Source organism: Pan paniscus, chromosome 2 (genome assembly GCF_029289425.2).
Source record: "Pan paniscus chromosome 2, NHGRI_mPanPan1-v2.0_pri, whole genome shotgun sequence".
Lineage (NCBI taxonomy): Eukaryota > Metazoa > Chordata > Mammalia > Primates > Hominidae > Pan > Pan paniscus.
Window position 1 is genome coordinate 187,581,166 of NC_085926.1, and position 22,599 is coordinate 187,603,764.

A 22,599-nucleotide genomic window follows, 5' to 3' on the forward strand; every position below is an offset into this window, starting at 1 on the left:
AATATTCCTTGATAAACATTAAGACCTATTAGGTATATACATTTCAGCAAAAGATGATTGTAATTACAAACTGACATTGATGGTAAATTACTCTATACCCTTAATAAGGTCACAGGTTGTGAGTCTGAAACCGTCTCTGTGGTGGTTTGGGATATAGCCACCATGGTATGTAAATCTGATGCTAAAAATTGGAGCAGCTAGCCATGTGAAGAATTTGGATACTGTACATAAACCACAATGAATCTTATTGTGGAATAGTAAAGATTTATCACTGTATAAATTTCTGTGCACTGATTTGGTCTGTTTGTTTTTCTTTTGTTAGAAAAATCAAGAGACCATGAAATTGTTTGAGAAATAATTCTAAGCCTACGTGAGCACCGAGGCTTCAGGAACTGAACCATGCTCTTCTGTGCCCATCCCTTAGCTCATTATTCTCAGAGGGATGTGGATTTCACTTTCGACCACTTTAGCTTAGATAGCGATAACAATTACCTACCATTTATTCAGTACTCACTATGTACTATACTAAAAACTTTATATACATCTCATTTACTCATACAGCGATATAACACATTAAATATTTTTATTCCTGTTCCCCATATGAGGAAACTGAGGCTTAGAAAGTTTAAGCAACTTGGTTCAAGTCAAACATCTGTAATGTGGCAAAACCACATTTCTAAAAGTCATGTTCCTAATCAGTGCTCAATGCATCCGTTACTGACCTTTGTATTCTTTATCTGTAATTGTATTAGATACCTCCCTTTTATGTATAATGCCCAATTTTATAAAATATATTTTTATTTACTCTTGAGTGAGATCAAACCCCAGGGGATAGCATATTTGTTCAGGGCCATTTTGTTTTAATGATTTTACACCATAAAATTTGTTTAGATTCTTAGTCACTGGACTTTGTGGAAAGAATGCCATAATTTCTGTGCTGAATTTCATTTTTAAAAAGCCCTGGAAATGCTACTTCCATGATCCCTTCCCTTTTAAAGAGAGAGAATTTGCCAATCATCTTTCTCACTCAGTCCCAACATTGGAATGGTGTCATTAGAAAAGGAACTTTTCAGCTTTCACATCAGTAAACACAGTGGAGATGCAAGAAATCCATAGTTCTTACTCGGAAAGGACTGCGGAATTTTATGATATTCTGAATTTTATAGCCCAACATTTTTAAAGGAACCAAAATAAACAAACAGTTCCTCAGTTGCATTCTTTTTCCCCTTTGGCACTAGTCTATCTTATCTGAAATTTTTTCAGTTCATCTACTTCATGATAAGCACTTTTCTTCTCCCAGGAAGAGCTATCAGAATCTCTTAGTATCTTTTTTTTTTTTTAGATGGAGTCTTGCTCTGTCTCACCCAGGCTGGAGTACAGTGGCGCAATCTCGGCTCATTGCAGCCTCCACCTCTCAGCTTCAAGTAATTCTCCTGTCTCAGCCTCCCAAGTAGCTGGGACTACAGGCGAGTGCCACCGCACCCAGCTAATTTTGTATTTTCAGTAGAGACTGGGTTTCACCATGTTGACCAGGCTGGTCTAGAACTCCCAACCTCAGGTGATCTGCCTGCCTTGGGCTCCCAAAGTGCTGGGATTACAGGAGTGAGTCACTGCACCCAGCCTCTTAGTAACTTTCTAACTAATTCACACTATCAATTGCAACAACTGAAATATCAACATACACGTATATGAACTAAACAAATATGTACACACACACACACAGTGTTTGCTGTCCTAAAGCTGCTCCCATATTTCAACATCTCTGAAATTAAAGAGTTATTATCACTATTTAATAACCTTTCCAACATGCAAACACATACTTCATCTGGATCAATCACAGATAATTTCATAATAAATAATGTACTAAATATCATCTTTCACACTGATCAAGAGATCAGCTTGAGAGAGTGTGTCATGGAACTTTTGACAAACACAATAACTTTGAATAATAATTGGCTTATTAGCTAAGATTTGGGAAGCTGACTGCTTCCAGAAGCATCTGGATGGAATAAGAAGTGAGAACAGCTATACTGTTTTCATATAGCTATACTGAATTTGAATTTCTTTAAACTCAATACACTAAAAATATGACCTCACAAGCCTGTAGGTCACAGATAAAATCTGAAATTAGGATTGTAGACATCCTGATTAAATGAAGTTGGTCTCATTAACCAAAAGTAATCATGCTTGTTCAGTCCCTAAGCTGCTTAATGCTTCTGCAAAATCTGGGAGTTAGGCTTGAGGATATCTCTTCTGTGCTGCATAAGCCCTTTCCTTTAAAGCAGTTTTCTTTGTGTTCTTTTTTCTTTTAGCTTGAAATTGGACCCAGCCTCCAAAAGTCAGTCTTTACCCTGAGCTTAGAAAGGGAAGACATAGAGTTAGTAGTAACAGGAAACATATTAAATGCAAGGGATAGAATTAAAGAATGTGTTAATGTGGAAAAATGAGAAACCTTGCTATATAATCCACGATTTCTGTCAGACTCCAAGAATCTAAAATGGAAAATTATTCAAGAAAGATAACAACATAAGAGAATGCGCCGATGGAGAAAGGTCTATATTGGAAAAACAAAAACAAATGCCAATCTTTAAAGAGGGTAACCTACAAGGATATATCACAAGCATCTACAAGTGATGGATTTTGATTCCCAAGTGTGTGGAGAAAACTCCTAGGGACAACTTTGCAGTGACCAGAAAGCCATGATTGAATAAGGGGACACATGTTCCTGGGATAGGAGTGATCTTGTGTTTATTTTGGAATGAATTATTTAAAGGGAAAAATAAACCTGATGTATTAGTTTGTTTTCACAGTGCTATAAAGGACTACCTGAGACTGGGTAATTTACAAACAAAAGAGGTTTAATTGACTCAGAGTTTCACAAGACTGGGAAGACCTCAGGAAACTGACAACCATGACAGAAGGCAAAGGGGAAGGAAGGCGTGTTTTGCAGGGTGGCACAATGGGGGAACTACCAAACACTTTTAAACCATCAGATCTTGTGAGCGGTCACTCACTGTCATGAGAATGGCATGGGGGAAACTGTCACCGTGATCCAATCACTTCCCATCAGATCCCTCCCCTGACATGTGAGGACAAGATTTGGGTGGGGAGAGAGAGCCAAACCATATCACCTGAAAATACTGCATAAATAACATTTAGCAGGCTAAGTGTAAAGACCTTTATCACATCATTTAGAAATTCAATGTTTCAATTGTTAAAGAAACATGTAAACATATAATATTGTTAAGTTAGCCAACTAATATAAGTGATTCAGTTTTCCTTGGGGGTAGAGAACCTATACATGTAAGACGGGATTGTCATTTTTGGGAAAGGTAGAAAAAGATGGAAATTACTTTTGAGCTTTACTTTGAATCATTTATCTAAAAAAACAAAAACAAAAAAACAATGTAGCCTATACTTTTGGAGAGGGGTATATTTAACAGAAATAAGAATATAAAGAATATGTGAAGAACATAAAGAATACTTCGGAATATGAATGTCTCTAGCTCTTTGTGAGGAGCTCTGACATCTCTCAGACATAACTGAATGAAAAAGCACAAATTTCTCGGTTGCCGTAATTGAAGTGTAGGGTAAGAGGAAAATAGCAGCAAGAACAAAACTCATAGATGCAGACAAGGACAAAAGCCATAGACGCACGAAGGAAAAACCTGCCCACAGAAAAACGGTGTTCTCGGTTTGGTGAAAGTGAGAGAACTTGTTCTTTGGGAAGCCAGGCAGCTCCTAGCAATCACAACTTTCTTTTGTACATACTCAGATCATTTATTTTAAAACGAATCTGTAGGCTTTTTTTGAAAATACTCAAACTTGTCCTTAGTTATAAGCTTCCTAATCTGCGCTTGCAGAGTCCATGATGCTCAGTTGGCTCTCCTTGATTATGTGCCCATATTCACTCTTTCATATCTATTCTTTTTGCATCCGATTTATCAGAAATCTGTTTATTCCTCCAGATTTCTTTTGTAAAGTTCTACCTGACCAATCAACACATCTAGTCCCTCCATTTTATGGCATTATCATGCCATAAAATGTTATCTTCGATTCTAGTCCAGCAAAGTTTTTCTGTAAAAAATCAGATTGAATATTTTCAGCTTTGCAGGCCATGCGGTCTCTGTCACAGCTACTCAGCTCTGCCGTCGCAGGTTGAAAGCAGTCATAGACTACACCTAAACAAATGAGCATGGCTTAAACACGCTGCAAAAACAGATGAGAGTAATTTTGTGGGTAGCAGTTTGTAGATCCCTATTTCAGAGAGTCTTCTGCTTTTCTTGAGCCAGATCTCCTTCGTGAGCGCTTTTCTTTGGAATTATGCTCCTCTTTTTCTCTATGAACTTTAAAAAGCAAATTTCTTTCTTGTAATGTAGATAAAGCCTGGGTTTGTCCTCTAAGTACTGCATTTGAGAAGCATTGAACAATCACATAAAACTTAAAAGGATTTTTATTCATTTAATCTCATTTATTCTGTTTCTAAAAGGATATTAAAGAAGATCCATTTAGTAATCTTCAGTAGCAGTTTTCACTGTTTACTCTTCTCTCCTGCCTTCACAAGCTACAATCTGTTCACTTTTCCTCTGCCAAACCCTGTCTCAAATTCTTGCCCCCAGCAAGCTCCGCCCACAAGGTTTTCATTTTTTCCGCGCCACCTCTATCTCAGAGCTCTTTGTTTTGTAGGTAGACTAAAGCATCATTGCTAAATTTGTTCATCTGTCTTCTCCCTCCATCATTCTCAGATACAGAAGTCAAAGAACCAGGCCAAGGAGGAAGAATCATTGAAGGGAAGATCAAAGCTTGTGAACACTCCTGATTTTAAATGTTTATCCTGTTAAATATTATTTTTATTATCGTTATTGGCTTAAGTATATTTCATTTACTTGTGAAAAAACTTCTCATACATTGTACATAGAATGTTCTCATTAGACAAGGCCTTAAAGACCATCCTGTCTCCAATAACTTTAGATAGTGCATCTCTTCCATTAAAGAAGACTGAATCCCAGCATTTTGGGAGGCTGAGGCGGGCAGATCACCTGAGGTCAGGAGTTCAAGACCAGCCTGGTCAACATGGAGAAACCCCGTCTCTACGAAAAATACAAAATTAGCCGGGCGTGGTGGCACATGCCTGTAATCCCAGCTACTCAGGAGGCTGAGGCAGGATAATCACTTGAACCCAGGAGGTGAAGGTTGCAGTGAGCTGAGACTATGCCATTGCACTCCAGCCTGGGCAACAAGAGTGAAACTCCGTCTCAAAAAAAAAAAAAAAAAAAAAAGAAGACTGGAGGCTGGCAGGGAGCAGATAGGGAGATAGGGAGAGACTCTGCTACACATTCATTATCCAGCATCTCCTAACAGACTCAGCCATCTCACACTAAGAGACAGCAAACAAAGAGAAGGCTCCCAGCAGCCACACTGCAATCACACTGGAATTACCTTCTGTGCATCACTGGACAGCTGGAGGGGTGAGGCCAGAGGGCCTATTCGTAAACAAGTCTCTCCCAGTCATGTCCATAAAGGCATTTGCCTGTAGGAGGTGATTGGCTTCCGATGAAGTTGCTATAAGAGGACACTGACAGGGAAGATCTTTGCAGAGATTTAGAGGCCTGATCTGCAATTTAGGCAGAGAGTTTTTGGTGCAGTAGGAAGTTTGAAGAAGTCTTTGCAGCAGTAGTTATTGGTTTACAGTGGACCGTCTTTACCAGGAGTCGTGAATAGATTTTCTCAGATGAATTGCCTGTCATCAGCTGAATGTTGAAAGAACTAGGGCTACTTGTGTAACAGAGAGAGGAACAATAGGCTGTGGGCCTTACAATAATAGAATAATAAAGTAGGGAGGATGCTTAGTGATTTTCTAGTATTTTCTAGTAATACAATAACCTTCTATTACACATGGGGAAAATGAAAACTAGAGAGAGAAAGGGATTCCCCCGTAGTTACCTGGCTAGTTAGGGCAGACAGTGAAAAATATATGGATCTTTCTATCAAGTGCTTTTTTTTTTTCTCTCCGCATTGCCCGTTGTGATTGGAAATATTAACTGGGTGGCAAGACACAACAAGAATCCTTGGGTTGCTCTGCTAAAGTGGGCGGCAGGAAAGTATAATGATCCATCTTGCTTTGGAGGTTCAGCTAGAACTTTGTTTCATAAAGGGACTTCTTCAAACCACCTGGGAGGCTCTCGCTTGTTTCACATGCCCAGACTTACCTCCCTGGGCGTAAGGAGTATCCAGCTGCCCAGGTGATTTCGATTTGCTTATCCTCGCCACTTGAGACTCCTTAAGTCTAGACAGCAATGGTTCTGAACCTCACCAAGCATTACAATCTCTTGTGGAATTTCTAGACTTTTAAGTAATATTCCAGCTCAGATTTAAGTCTGGGAAATTCTGATTTAATTGAACTGAGGTAGTGCCCAGGCATCTGTATTTTAAGCATCCCAGATATTCTAATGTGTAGCCAGCTTCGAGAAATACAGGGCTAAAGGAAGCCTGAAGGTTTAAGCCTGGAATTAAACAACAGCAAGAAAGTAGAGAAGTAGGAAGGATGGATTGGAGAGATCTTACTGAGGATGAATTAGGTCAGAAGAATGTCATTGCTTAAGAGGAGAGTAGGAAAGGAGAGACAAGAAACTGGTGAGCCTTCCTAGGAGAGTAATGAGGTTCAAACAGGCTCAGGTGGAAGCTCTCTGGGGGCCAGATTAAACAAAGACAGCAGGGCTTGGAAAGAATTCTGTGAAGACGCTGATCTACCCTCTCTAGACTGAAGTATATGTGGTTTCCTCAGCATAAAGGAATGACAGAGGACAAATAACTCAGCAGGAAGTGTTTGGAATTGGCAGGTAAGGAAAAATAATAAGGGAGCAGCCTTAGAAGGATAAGCGCGTCTTTAGTGTCAGCAATCCTTGGGCTGTAGTTCATCTGATAACAAGGTCAAAAGTCTCCTGTAAAATGCACGATAGAATCTTTGGACCAGAGGGTCTTAGAGCTCAGGGGAATCAACCCCTTCACCTCATAGAGGAGGAACTTGAATCCCAAACAGGGGCAGGGACTTGCCCAACATCCCAGCCAGTGAACGCATTGGGCCTGTAAGGCAGGGCTCTGAACTCTGTTCACTCCTAGGACAGTCCACACAGTGTGATAGTTAAGAACTACTCCAGGCACAGAAAGCTCATGTACCTTCCCCAAAGTTATACACCTAGTAGACGTGGGTGTGTATAAAACACCAACTTTCTCATGTTTTGTTGGGAGGATTAAATATTCGTAAGGCATTTAGAGCAATGCCCAGCATGCAGTATGTGTTATATTAATTATAATTATTACATCATACTATTTTGTTCAAGTATTAAAGTGACATCACAGTGAATAAGACTGAAATCTTGTCTATTTGAGGATAGATATTTAGAGAAAATGCAGACTTATTAAAGTGCTCTTTCATAAAACTCTAAACATTAGAATTTAGGTGAATACTGAAGCCATGTGTTTTCAAGTGCAGTTTGTTTAAAGTGCAGATTTGTAAGCCTCAGTCCAGATCATTTGAAACAGAATCTCTTGGAGGAAGGGACAAGGAACTGGCATTTTCCAAATGTACTCCCAAGTATTTCTGTTGAACTGTAAAGTGTGACACCTACCGCTCCTTACTGGGGAAGTGGAGTAACCTAAGGTAAAGAGTCAAGACCTTTTTTTCCTTCAGTGATATAGTTACTACTGGATTCTCCTTCTCACCATTACAGATATGGAAATTGAAGGTTAGAGAGGTTGCATAGCTCGCCCAAAGTTATTAACCTTGTGAATGACAGACTAGGGACTCTGAAGCCATATCCTTAAGAACCCAGAGTTACCATTCTCCCGGTTACCATGTGAGTTTGAGCATTTTTCTTATCTATTAAATGGGTTCATATTGGTATCTAATTCAAGGGATGTTGTGAAAATTAAACAATGCCTGTCAGGCATATTGCAGATACTTTGCTCATGGAAACAATCAAATGATAGCTATCGATTCTCTTATTGATGTTAGCATTGTTACTTGTCCTTTTCAAATATTTTATTCAACAAACATTTGTTTGACACCCCCTCTGTGCCATATACTGTGCTAATCTGTGAACCCACAAAGGCCAGAAACTAAAATTTGGTTCTTCTCTCCATGAACCAACCAGTCAGGTAGGAACTGTAAATAAAAATCTGTACCATAGACAAAATGTAATTCTGATCAGAGAGGAACAAAATGTGCCCTGATGATTTAGTAAAAACAAAACTTATCTACCAGGTGTCCTTAAGAAATACATTATTCTGGGTAGCTGAGTTTTCTATAATAGTTGAACATATACTTGTTAGATAGCATTTTATGTTTCTTTTTGTATTGGAAGATAGACATTTCTGAATATAATACATACTTACTTTTTAAGCCAAAAATAGTGTGCACCCTCAGGATTACCATGGGGAACTTTATTTTCTGGGTTGTGTTATCACACCAAAATCCTCAGGGGCTTTTGCAAGTACTTTTTTGTTCTTGTGCCTGGCTTTCATTTTTTTTTTTTTTGTCTCATTCTTGCAAATATCCACTTCACTCCTCACAGAGGTCATTGCAATATACCAGAAAGAATAAAGACTTAGGAGTTATCCAACCTATATTTTTATACTAACCCTTTCAGGCTGTATGAATTAAGCCATTCATCCATTCAACAAATGTTTGTGAATGCCCAGTTGTTATATCAGGAATTCTGTTATGTGTAGGGATGCGAGATATAAATGTATCTTCAAGGTTCTATAGTGTTAAAGTTTCCCTAATTGTTCATTACTTTTTTATGGTATGTAATTTATATTATATTTAATTCTTAATAATGATTTATTTTCATAGGTTATTGGGGAACAGGTAGTGTTTGGTTACATAAGTTAGTTTTTTAGAGGTGATTTGTGAGATTCTGCTGCGCTCATCCCCCGAGTAGTATACACTGAACCCGATTTGTAGTCTTTTATCCCTCACCCTCTTCCCACCCTTTCCCTGGCTCCCCAAAGTCCATTGTGTCATTCTTATGCCTTTGCATCCTCATGGCTTAGCTCCCACTTATGAGTGAGAACATATGCTGTTTGTTTTTCCATTCCTGGGTTACTTCACTTAGAATGACATTCTCTGATAATTTCTTTGCATCTCTACAGTGGAGCTGGGGCAGTAACTAACAGAGATGTTTTGTAAGAGTGGAAGACAAATACAATTAAATGCACCTGGGATTCAAATCCCCTCCATCTCCTCTGTTCACATTCTGTATTCACAAGCATTATGGTTATGGAACACCTTCGTGCTGAGCACTGTTCCAGGCCTTGGGGGATGCATCCGGGAACGGGGCAATCAGCTCATGTTAAGCTTACATTCTTCAGGCAGTGGGGTGGATGGGGGTACGGGAGAGACTAACAATCAACATGTAAATATATAACACAGTCTCGGATAATTGATATTTAAAAAATATGGGGCAAGGATAAACCAGCGATCGATTTCTTTTTCTCCCTTACTTCTCACCATGATTTGCACAAATGTGTTGCTTAATAAATAAATCCTTATGATTTGTATCAGACTTTACTGCTAGATACTATTTTTTCAAGGTGTTATACCTCATTCTGAAAAAAAGTCTAAAGGTTGTGATTTATATAAACCACATTTCCTGTCTTTAGTCAATTTTGTATATTTAATTTACTAAAAATGAAATTTACCAGGACAAATAATTAAAACAGACATAGTATATATAATTATTACTTTGAATGTTAAGGAATTAGGTAAACATGGTAATGTGAAGTTTATACAGAAGACAGACCCTGTAAAGTCCACTTTCAAATAGGGTTAAAGCATAATCAACAGAAAATTTAAAAAATAAAACATAGGACTTATCGGGACTAGGAATATAAATATGTAAAAATTAATATATAAAAGGAAATTGTTCCTGAATGGCAAGATGACTAATTTTAAAGTTTAAAACTTCTATTTTTATGCCACCAAAACTTAATAATACGTATCCCGTTGTGATAAAGTACATTTTAAAGACTCTGATTTGAGCTATTTTACTACCAAGAGTTGGAACAAATAAAGTCAGGACAGGTGAAAATATATATTTCCTTCACTTTGAAGGGAACCACACGAGGGAATTTAGCAATATGGGGGCAGATGGTGGGGGAGGAAATCCTGCTTCAGAATGTGAGTGTGTGAATTCTCAGCTTTCTGCCATGGTTCTTTGTTACTACTGATTCTTCAGTGCAACACATACATAGCCAATACAAATGTAAAATTATTTTGCCGGCCGGGTGTGGTGGCTCACACCTGTAATCCCAGCACTTGGAGAGGCTGAGGTGGGCAGATCATGAGGTCAGGAGTTGGAGATCAACCTGACCAACATGGTGAAACCCCTTCTCTACTAAAAAATACAAAAATCAGCTGGGTGTGCTGGCACGCACCTGTAATCCCAGCTACTTGAGAGGCTGGGGCAGGAGAATTGCTTGAACCCAAGAGCCGGAGGTTGCAGTGAGCCGAGATCATGCCATTGCACTCCAGCCTAGGCAACAGAGCGAGAGTTTATTTTGGGTGGGGCGGGGGGGAATATTTTGTCATCATTGCTAGTGAATGTTTGGAATAAAACATGTACAGATTAGGCAAATTTATATTTAAGAAAAATCCATAAACACATATCTTGTTCCTCCATATAAATGTCACTCGGTCTTACTCTCTGGGTGGGCGGATCATCTTATCACTGAGTAGCGGCAGTCCAAAGAATGAGGCTCAACACCTTGGTCTGCTGCTATTGATGGAATATGTGATCTTGACAAGTATTTTAATGTTATTCAGCTGTAGAATATTGACAATAATATTCATTCTATGACATCGAACCATATGAACTTGGTAGCATTCCACCATTAACCTACAAAACAGGAAGTTCCTAAGGTTCAATATGATACATAATTCGTCATATGACTATCAAATGGAGTATGTGTGAAAGTGATTTTGTACTGAAGTATTCCAGGTTTGAATCATTATGTAGCAATAGACTATTGAATCATATCTTTGTGATATATCATGCTTTATGAATTGGGTCACCATCCCATATTTAAAGTGCTAAAATATTAATGAGGATGATAAGAAAAATACATGAAGAGTTACAATAAAAAAAAATCAGGTGTGAACCGAGGATCCTGCCTCACTGGTCCAGGGTCACTTCTTATTTCCAGGTCCACATCTGATTGCTTGTAATTCCCTGGGATGACAAATATTAGCCCAGTGATCTCCCACCTTTATTTTGTACTCCACATATAATGGTCCAAGAGAAAGTTTCTACAACTTCACAAGTATTAACTCAAACTGCAATTTATTTTAAAATCTTTAAAGGTCTTTTATGTACATCAGGGGTTAGCAAACTTTTTCTACACAGGGCCAGAAAATATTTTTGACTTTGCAGGTCACATGGTTGCTATTGCAACTCCTCAACTCTGCTGTTGTAGCTCAAAAGCAGCCATATACCAACACCTAAATAAATATGGCAGTGTCCTTAAAGACTTTACCTAGAAAAACAGGTGGTGGGATAGATTTTGCCTGTGAGTAGTAGTTTGTCAACACCTAATCCAGATGAAAGATTATGGTGCAGATTCTTCACTAAGCTTTCAGCTATGGGACTTGGATTAGGAAAGTGGATTAAGGTCTATAAAATCTTTGAAAATCAAACCCAATCACTTACATGTATGTCAGTATGTATACTTCATTTTTACTTTTTTTTGTTTATTGTATAAGATTGTTCAGAACTGTCATCAGATTCCCATAATAGATTCTATAATTGAGAAAAGGTTGAAGGCCACTGCAGTTGGATTATTTTCTGCATGAATCAGACCAGTATCTGGAAGTTTTAGGGCAGTAAAGCTTTCCCGAATTTTTAAATCACTCATTCAGCAATCTGAGTTGTCTGACAGAGAGTGAGCAGCCTTATGTGGTACAGATACTCAGCTGAGGTTGCAAGATCACTGTTAATAAGTTAAGAGTTTGGACTAGATGACTTAAGGTACTTCCAACCATTAGGCCTTATAATTTTTTCCAAGAAGGTCTACTTTTTCTTTTTCCATATTTTCTTTTCTTTTTTGTCTAAATTCAATGTATCACATTCTTTAAACCTAAGAAACCTCCTTTACAGGTTTCTATTTCCCCATAGTCCTTCCTGAGCTCCATTTTCTTGTATCTGAGTCGTGGATGTTACATGCATTTTTCTTCAAGTGTTCACAGTTGTGTAAAACCCTAATGTATTCCAAACCTGATGTCATGGTGATTACACTTATTCAAATGTCTCCTAAATTCTAATTTGGGGGCAGTTTGTCAAAAAGTTCCCTGTTTGTAAGCATGCATGTTACTGTGTTTGCATGCTATAATGCTAAAATGACATTTTAAACAAGATACTCAAGTATTCCTTATCTTTGTCTTCTACCAAATGCCAGATTCTAGACTGAAATGGCTCAGAATATTAACTGATGAATTTAGTATAGTAGAGTGAAGTTTGATAACATGTTTTATGTTTGTGGAGTTAGTACAGTTTGCAAAAGTGTTGACTGTATACTTTATGTCTGAAGAGCTTTGCATAAGGATCCAGGATGGCTAGGCTCCAGAACTAGATACTTGTGGACTTCCCGTGGGATATGAGTAAAATCCCTATGAGTTTCATTTATTAAAAAAAGGAGTAGAGATGATGAGAAATAAAGCCCTTTCTAGTTTTTCCCTTCTACGGATCTGTCCAAAAAATAAAAAAACAAGGAAAATAATGTTTTTTGAGTGTCAGTGTCTTATTAGTTGAGGCAACAGACCTACATACACAAAATGGAAACGCCATTTCAGTGTGGGTAAATTCGTGGGTAAATTATGATAGAATGAACTAAGGACAAGAATACTTAAGGCATGCCAAATTGAGGGGGTGAACCCAAACAAGATATATAAATATTGTATCCTTTCTAGGTGAGCTCAGTGTTGGCAAATGTAAAGAATATGACTTGGGGGAAGATGGTGGATTATGTAAAAAGTCAATTTGTAAGGGCTCAAGGATGAAAACAACCTGTAGGATACAGCTGATGTATTAGTTTGCTTTCATGCTGCTATGAAGAGATACCTGAGACTGGGTAATTTATAAAGACAAGAGATTTAATACACTCACAGTTATGCATGGCTGGGGGAGGCCTCAGGAAACTTACAAAATGGCAGAAGGTACCTCTTCACAGGGTGGCAGAAGAGAGAATGAGTGGAAGCAGGGAAATGCCAGATACTTATAAAACCATCAGATCTCATGAGACTCACGCATTTTCAGGAGAACAGCACAGGTGGCGGAGAACCTCCCCCATGATCCAATTACTTCCTCCTGGTCCTGCCCTTGACACATGGGGATTATTACAATTCAAGGTGAGATTTGGGTGGGGATACAGAGCCAAACCATATCAGCTGGCTAAACAATTTGTAAGGAGGGTTTGCTCAAAAGAATGAGAGACAAAGGTGATTAGATTTTTGTCAAGGATGCAGGGTTAATGACTGTAAATTCTCTGTCACAAAAGGAGTAACCTAATGAAAATTCTGCTTGAGAAGGCTGATCATTACATAGTCCTTTAAGTTAGAAAATGCTGACTAATGAAAAAGGCAAGAGGTTTAGTGGGATGGGGAGCATGAGTGAAGGGGATTGTATTCAGAGAAATCATTACCTTTAAGGAAGAAATTGGTTAGGATAAAGAATGGGCCACAAAACATAAGACGTTAGAGAATTTGGTAATTGAGAGAGAAAAAGGACACTCCCTCAGAATTAATGACTGCCAAGTTTGGGCTAAATATGTAGAACTTTAATGGGAGAAATTTGGGGTTGGACTGCACAGTAAAAGGTCATGGAAGAAGCAAGCCGTGAAGCTGTGGGCAATCAGATCTTAAGACAGGTCATGGTCAGTCAGTAGAGAAAAGATTTCTGAAGATGAAAAGAAGTCAGTAACTAGGAGAAATGAGTGTTGAAATATGCAAAATAGAGTTTTTTAAGAATATATTGGTTCAGTAATATATAAAAATAAATTCCTTGATAAGATTTTTTGTTCAAATTGTGGTGAATTGAGATATTAAGGCATACAAAATGCTCTAAATGAATTTTATTTTTTGAAGTTGTGTTTTCTGAGAGTTAAGCTGACATGGATTTGAGTTGGGATGAGTAGAGAGATAAGGAACTTCATATTTTTCCATATGAGGTTGAAAAGGAAAGATTTCCATCTAAGGAAAAAAAGATGCTAATGGGCTTAATTTAGAGTTTGCAAGTGAGTTTTGGAGGCAAATTTATCTCAAGTTTATGAATAAATTTAGTCCTCCAGGGTCCTTGGGCACTGTTAGGTACAATAAAAAGGCAATACACTAAAAGGCATCAGGGTATTCTTTGGCATCCTCAAAACTAAGTATGATGATTAATGATGGAATAGTTATAATAATGGCAGGGTAAATTCTAAGTATTGGAATGTTTTCTGAACTAAAAATGTAAAAGGAATTGTGTGGTCAGGAATGCTTCTGAAGCTAACCCGAAGACTTATTTTGCAAAAGATCTAGGGAGGTTAATAATGAAGGCTTAAGCAATAATTGGATGGATTGATAAATTGGATGGATGGATAGGTGGAAGAAGTCATGTTTAGAGTTTTGAATCACTTTTATCTAAGGGTTGGGGATACTTCCAGAGTCTTTGAGGGCTCAAGTTTCCTTGAGCAATACTAATCCTAACTGTCTTTTCTTATATTACCTTTGACAGTCAGTTCCTTCTGGCAACATTGAGAATCTGCAGAAGGGCAAGCATTCTGTAAATATCATTCACCTGTCATTACCCGTTTTCTTATGCCAATTTGCTGGTCATATCGTGGAAAAAGGATGGCTATTTTGATGAGACAGAATTAGTAAAATATTTAGTTATTTCACAGAAAAAAGAAATATTCCTCTTAACTATGAAAACTTCATATGCCCAAGTTTTGTGGTGAATGAAAATAAGGAGCCATATATGTAATTTAGCAAAGCACGAATTTGAAACAATATAAATTTAAATCTCAGATTTATTACCAACACCTGAGTAACAACTTCCCTATCCTTGCTGAATGTAAAGATCATCATGTATAAATGCTGACATTTTGTGAGGTCCTCAAAGGTTTATACCTATTTGTGATCCCATCCTCCCAATGAGGATATCCCAGTTTGATCACAGTTGGTGAGGAGAAGGTCCCTCCAGGCCTGCTCTATTGGAGATTTCTCCTGCAACATTCTCTCTTACAACTGCTGACACCCTGTCAAGGAGGCCTTTGAGCCAGGAGATCTAGTAGCATCAATGAGCTTCTGGTCTGCATCACTACTAAGTGCTATTTTATTTTGTTAAATGAGTTTATATTGATGTTTCTATACAATCAAGTCTATTTGTAGTTTTACAGCTTTAAGTTTGGATGCTCCAATGGGGAGTAAGTGTGGAAACTTAAAAGAAGTCAAGGGTTAGACAATTCATGACAAGAATTTGTTTCTGATGCACAATTTTTTTCTTATTGGACTATAGATAAAGACTTAGCACCAGGCGCTCTGGCTCACGCCTGTAATCCCAGCACTCTGGGAAGCTGAGGCAGGTGGATCACCTGAGGACAGGAGTTTGAGACCAGCCTGGCCAACATGGTGAAACCCCATCTCTACGAAAAATACAAAAATTAGCCGAGCACAGTGGTGCATGCCTGTAATCCCAGCTGCTCAGGAGGCTGAGGCAGGAGAATCGCTTGAACCCAGGAGGCAGAGGTTGCAGTGAACCAAGATGGTGCCACAGCACTCCAGCCTGAGCAAGAGAGCAAGACTTCATCTCAAAAAAAAAGAAAAAAAAAGAACACTTAGGTTTTCATGAAATATATCTGGTGTGAACCAGTGAACCAATTCTTCTTAGATTTCAGCTTTTCTGTCTGTTAAATTAGAAAAACTAAGCTAGACAACCTCTCAGGTCTATTATTTCTAAAACCCATCTATGCAGCTAAGGTTGTTTGGAATCTGAAATTTTAGAGATGTGGAGATTTTCAAGCACACTGACAGAAAATAAAGGTGCAACAGACTAAAATGACAACATTTAGGGAAGAACAGGCAAAGCAAGAGGGAGTGCAGACCATTGGCAGAAACCTCTTGATGTTTTCAGTTCATTTCTGTAAAGTTCTTTCTTCCTGAATTAATGCAGAGTGTAAGACAGTTAATCCAAGAAAAACAACTTGAAAAGAAAAAAAAAATTGACTTCGGGCTTTCTATCTTTAGGTGTGACTGACTTGACAAAAACCTTTGAACAGAATGATTGTTCTATGAGTAAATTGATACTGAGAGTCACCCAAAGGTAAAGACTTGGAAGATAGGTAGGATTTGCTTCACTCTTCCTGCCCTATGGCACCAGCTAATCTTTTTCCTCCTTTTCTCTCAGTAATGTTTCAACATATTTATCTATAAAATGGAAATTAATACTGAGCATGAAAAGAAAAGGCCATGAAAATCCCCTAACATAGACCATTAATTTTTCTTTCCTTTTTGTTTTTAAGAAACAGACACTTTCTTTAACTGGACTCTTGTTCAGAACCCTAATATACCTTAGACAAGAAAAAGCTGAACTTCATGGTGTTAAGGAGATGTGTATCAAGCCCTACCGACACTGGCTGTTTCTTTACCTCTGGTGAACACACTGAGTCACCAGGAAACTGAGGATATCTGGAAACACAAGCTGAAAATGACTGATCTATTCCAACTCCCCTCCACCACCCCTGTCTTTTGTAATAAAGCCCCCTTGAAGCCCTGAGAGGAGTAAAGTTGCCTCATTTAATGTAGCCAGTCTAAGACAAAAATGATCTAGAAGAAAATGAGTGGTGATGAGGGTATTGTTTTGACCCAAGGTTACAGATGGAAGGGAGGGATAGGTTTCATATAATTACTTTATTTTTATGTGACACTTTAAAAGCTCAAACAGACCATTCAAACACACTATCTAATCAGTTTAATTCAGCAAGTATGTCCTGGATGCAAACAATGTAGCGCGTTTTATGGTAGAACCAATGCATTGACTACCAGGCGCTGTATAAAAATTATGTTGCACATTTAAAGAAAGCCTCTCAACCACCTTCTGAGGGAAGCATAGTTGAAGAAACTAAGGTTCAAAGGCATTGAGTAACTTGGCCATGGCCTCAAAGCATGTCATTAGCAGAACTGAGATTGAACCTAGGTCAGCCCCATTCCAAAACTTGCAATTCTTCAACTCTATCCTCAAGGAGCTATAAAACCACAAGAAATACAGAGTTGAGAGAGAGATGTTTCACCCACAAATTACCTAAAATCCTCTGCAGCAGGTTAATTGTTGAACAAGCAAAGTAGGACAAAGTAGCATTGATGAGATGAAATAAAAGAACAAAATTCAAAGGAGAAAAATCATACTTAAATTAGGAACTAGGAAGTACTAAGTAAGGAAGAGAGTGCTGAGGGTTGGGTAGGCATGGGAAAGGCAGTGGGGTGGAGATCCTGGTCTCCATGCTGTCACGTGCAAGGAAGCTGAAGTTTGAGGAGTCTGGAGGCTTGTCCAAGTTTTCACAGCTGATTATGGTGACATTAGAAATACAGGGAAATGACTTTTAGGAGTCAGAACCTAGGGATAAAAGCGAAACAAAAAAAATAACAAAATAAGTACAGACAGGAACCAGAACTTACTATGTGGAAATAAGGGAAATAAGAGAAATAGATGAGTATGGAACCAGTGCTGTTTTTCTCTCTTCTGCCTTAGAGATGATGTCTTCCTTCTACGTAACACTCTTTTCTGAATCTGCCTTGGTCTTTATTATTGAAGATGTTGGTCACATTATCTATCAATCAGTCTCTTTAGAAACTAAATCTACATTTCTGCCAACTTAAAAACTCATACTTTTTCGAATCTCACACACTAATATCATTATTGTTGAGAGCCTATTTGTGTGGTGATGTTTACCTTCTAGTGCTCACCTGGCTTTCGAGCTATCAGGCATCCCGTTTGGATCTTTGGATGTTGGGGATGTCCTTATGGGTCCGTGTATATGACCACTCATATGGGAGTTTATCTGCATTTTGGTTTTGGAATAATTCATGCCTTTGTTCATTTCTGTTTTTGACATTTGCTATGATTGCATTTACTTTTATTTTTTCCTATACTTCAGTCTTATCTGAAGACAAATTTTAGTGTAAATCAAACATATTCAAAAGTGTCATCTTGAGAGTATATATAAATTTCACTTCAACGTTAAAGCTATTAACTTTTACTTCTTCTCTACTCACTATTTGGCAGTAAATAAACCAAGTCAGCCACAATCTCAAAAGAGAAGTGAAGAAAATTAATATACCCTTTTAATTTAAAGATACAGGATTATCAGATGGTCTTCTAATTATAGGGACCTCCTTAATTCTCATACCCCACTCTCCCATTTCTACCAATTTAACTTTGTTAATTCCTTCCCTATATAACTCTGTTTTGACCTCATAGAGACATAGTTTTCTTCCTTTCTTTCTTTTCTCTTTCTTTCTTTCTTTTTCTTTCTCTCTTTTTCTTTCTTTTCTTTCTCTCTTTCTTTCCTTTCTCTTTCTTTCTCTCTCTCTCTTTCTCTCTTTCCCTCCCTCCCTCTGTCCCTCCCTCCCTCCATCCCTCCCTCCCTCCCTTCCTTCTTTTTTTTTTTTTTTTTTTTTGAGACAGAATTTCACTCTTGTAGCCCAGGCTGGCATGCAGTGGCGCAATCTTGGCACACTGCCACCTCTGCCTCTTGGGTTCAAGCAATTCTCCTGCCTCAGCCTCCCGAGTAGCTGGGATTACAGGCACCCCCCACCAAGCCCAGCTAATTTTTGTATTTTTGGAAGAGACAGGGTTTCCTTGCCCTGGACCCTCTTCCTGCCCTCTCCAGTCTGAATCCAAAGCTAGTCTTCACAATTCCCTTAATTCTCTGATGTAACCTATTCAGTGAAACAACAGTAGTATTGTTTTTATCTATTTTGTTTGTTCCCTTCCCCAGTGGTATAAGCTGGAGAAAATCACTTAACTGTGTAGGTTGGGAGATGACAAATTCATGTTTTCTAAACTGATTCACATTTCTAAACCCTCACCTTTTTTTCCCAAATAGTCACTTAATGTCTGACCCCCTCAATTTTCAGCAGATGGCCTTGTCTTCCTCCTGCTTCATCAAGAAAATCGAAGTCATCAGCCTTGACTTCTATTTATCTTCTATGAAAACCTTTATATCTGTACTTAATTTTGCCATCTACTTCATCCTAGAGTGAGGGATTAAGGGGTTTTAGTTCAAGACAGTCCTCTCTACCTATGCCTTGACCTTTTCCAACCTGCCTATTCCAGGATTTCTTATCATGCCATTCCCTTTCTTTCCAGGATCTTGAAATTTTCTCTCTCCACACTAGCTCCTTCCTCTTTAGGCATAATTCAGGTTCTTCTAATCCAATTGTATCCAAAAAACATTTCTTTTGCACACCCCCATTTACTCCTCAAAACACTAAAATATTTTGAGGGTGTCATTAATCTACAGAAGGTTCTAATGTCAAGGTTGCCAATGACCTCCTTATGTCAAATCTAGTAGGTATTTTTGAGGTCTTATCTTCCTAGATCCCATTGCCATTGAGTACTGTTGATTACTTTTCATTTTGTTTTTACCTTGGCTTCTAAAATACCATAAACTTCTCAGGGTCTGTTAGTTCTCAGGTTTTCTAAGTGGAGCCCCACGTGCCTTTTCTCATTGCACCTATTCTGCATAGGTCGTTTTATCCACGCTCACAGATCCATTTTTCCCCTATGAGGAAGATTTCTGTTTCTAAACTTTTGGTCTATTTTTCTTCCTAGAGTTTAAGGCTTATTTAAGTTGGTTTCACTTTTTTCATATCCCTAGGTACTTAAAACTCAACATGCTAAAATGCAGTTGATCATCTCTCTTTCTTCAAGCCAGATCCTCCAACTATACTCACTGATGTAGTTAGTGGAATCATCAACCACACGGTTCAATCAAGCTGGAAACGTAAAGTCATCTTTCACTCTTCATTCTCCCTTCATTAGTAACACAACCAATATCTGACTTAGCCTTTTTACTAATAATTGACTTTGTCCCTATCATTTCCATTCCCATTGATTTTGCCCTTTTGTTGTCTTACCTGAACTGATGCAGGAACATTCTAAATAGCCACTTTACCCATAAACTGACATGCTGTGAATTCTTCCATCACACAACTTCCAGATTTACCAATATAAAACATAGTCTGGCTGTGTCTGTCTCATGAATACTGACTGTGGTGATAGATACACTACTCCACACGTGTGATAAAATTGTATAAAATGAAATACACACATATATATATATATACCCACATTCGAATAAGTACAATAGAACTGAGGATTTATGGGTCAGGTCACTGGATTTTATCAATGTCACTATCCCAGTTCTGATATTATATGGTAGTTTTACAAGATGTTGCTATCGAGGGAACTGGGTAAAGGGTACATGGGATCTCTCTGTATTATTCATTACAACTGCATGTAAATCTACAATTTCCTCAATTTAAAATTTATTTAAAATATTTTGAGATATATATTATTTAAAATATACATATCATTTATATATGAATATTTTAAATGATATATATTTATATCATTTAAATATATAAATATATCTATATTATTTAATATATTTTGATATATGTAAATATACACACACACTCTCTCTCTGTCTCTCTCACCACAAGTACAGACATAGGCTTTTTAAAAACATAGCATATAAGTTTCTTCTTACCTCTCTGGCTTAATCTCCCAGCATTCTCTGCCCCAAATTTTTCAAAATATTAACACAGAGATGCTTGTGATTTTCTCACACATACCAGGCTATTTTCCATTATAGTGTTTTGTTTATGCTGTTGTCATAGAGTGCCCACTGTGTACCATTAGCTCTTACCTGACCTTCCTAATTTTCATCAGTAAAGGCTCTTTCCTTGATTCTTCAGATAAAATTACATTGTTCATCTTTGTGTTTTCGTAGTGCTGTCTATACTGCTAACACATTTACTGTAGGTTTGTTTTCCTGTCTTTCCTTCTATACCATCAATTCCTAGAAGATGAGACAGTATTATACACTTTTTATTTCCAGTTTCCATTATGCTTCCTGGTAAATAAGTCCTCTATGCATGTTTAACTTGAGCAAATGAATGTGCTATTGCAGGTAGCTTGGAAATCAGCATTCATAAATCTAATACTATTATCTTCTACTGTATTACTAGACCAGAACACATATTTGAAATTTTAAGGAGATGATTGACTATCTTAATACAGTATTTTTCTAATTCTTTATAACAGGAACAGTAACAGTTAAGAACTTAACTAATTTTATCCTGGGATAAAATTAGTCTACTGCTTATCACAACAAATCACATATTAAGATGATCTGCCCGGATAATATTTAGATTTGGAGAACACATCATCTGAGAAAGTTGATGTTTTCCTCCAAATATATAGGAATAAATGTTTGGAAAAAATAAGTAAAGCAAACTTCAGGGCTCAGCAGCAAAATGAAGCAAACAGAAATAGGATTCATTTGCAAAGTGTTCAGATGTTTGCTTATTATTAAGTCTAACATACAATTCTACACTTTAATTAAGAACCACCCACACATCAAGGTAAGCAACTGGCAGTAAAAAATTAAAAAATATTAGGTCCACAGGTTGAGTTTATTGTCCCTGAGTGTGATTCTAAGATTGCGGTTATGGGAGGGATGACTAATCTGAGGAAAAAATTTAAATTTTCTGAGTTCATTTCTGTTTCCTGGTTCTATTTCTTACATGCTGGTGGCAGAATGGACAGATAATCAGTTGAGACTATTATAAAATGGGTTTAATGATAGGTCAGGCTTGCTATCAAATTTAATGAGGAAATGTTTATTTTCTTTTCGAAATCTACAGAACACAGATGTCGGATAGTGGAGGTATAGAGCATAATAATATTATTAGTTAGGAAAGGAGAGCTTTGATAGAAGACAAGATTGTCTAGCATTGGAGGTCTGCCTCATTTTATGGCAAAATTGGATTCATTACACTACCTGAAGAAATGCCAATTGTGCAACTTGTAACATGTGCTACATATATACCTGCATGGTTTTATAGATTCACTTGATGTTTTCATGATAGAGTATGCTTTAATTTAAATATTCAGTGTCATAAATACAGAGAGTATAATACTGGTTTCATTTTTGTCCTTTTAAGTTTCGTAGAAACCCCAGCTCATTTCTCTTGGAAAGAAAGTTATTACCGATCCACCATGTCCCAGAGCACACAGACAAATGAATTCCTCAGTCCAGAGGTTTTCCAGCATATCTGGGATTTTCTGGAACAGTAAGTATAAAACAAGCAAGAAATGTTGTGCTCGAGCTGAATAGGTAAATATGGGTGGTCAAAATATTGCTTACTAGGGCATGTTTTTTCTAGAATCAGTAGAAGTTGTTTAGGAAAAGTTAATGACTCCAATGCCATCTCTTTGTTCAAAATTCAGTGGTGATTTTTTCCATTTCTAACACCAGAAGATCCTTGCTAATCCAAGGTGA

The 22,599-nt window shown here is 37.6% G+C and overlaps 1 protein-coding gene across 5 annotated transcripts in view; it reads left to right on the forward strand.

Moving 5' to 3' along the window:
• Positions 1-22,599, forward strand: part of TP63 (tumor protein p63) — a 300,635-nt gene that overhangs the window by 118,834 nt on the left and 159,202 nt on the right. For all 5 annotated transcript variants that reach the window (XM_055110786.2, XM_055110784.1, XM_055110783.2 and 2 more), the window contains one exon: positions 22,262-22,390. In XM_055110786.2, coding sequence (XP_054966761.1) covers positions 22,262-22,390 — 129 coding nt within the window. The remainder of the gene's footprint in view (positions 1-22,261; positions 22,391-22,599) is intronic.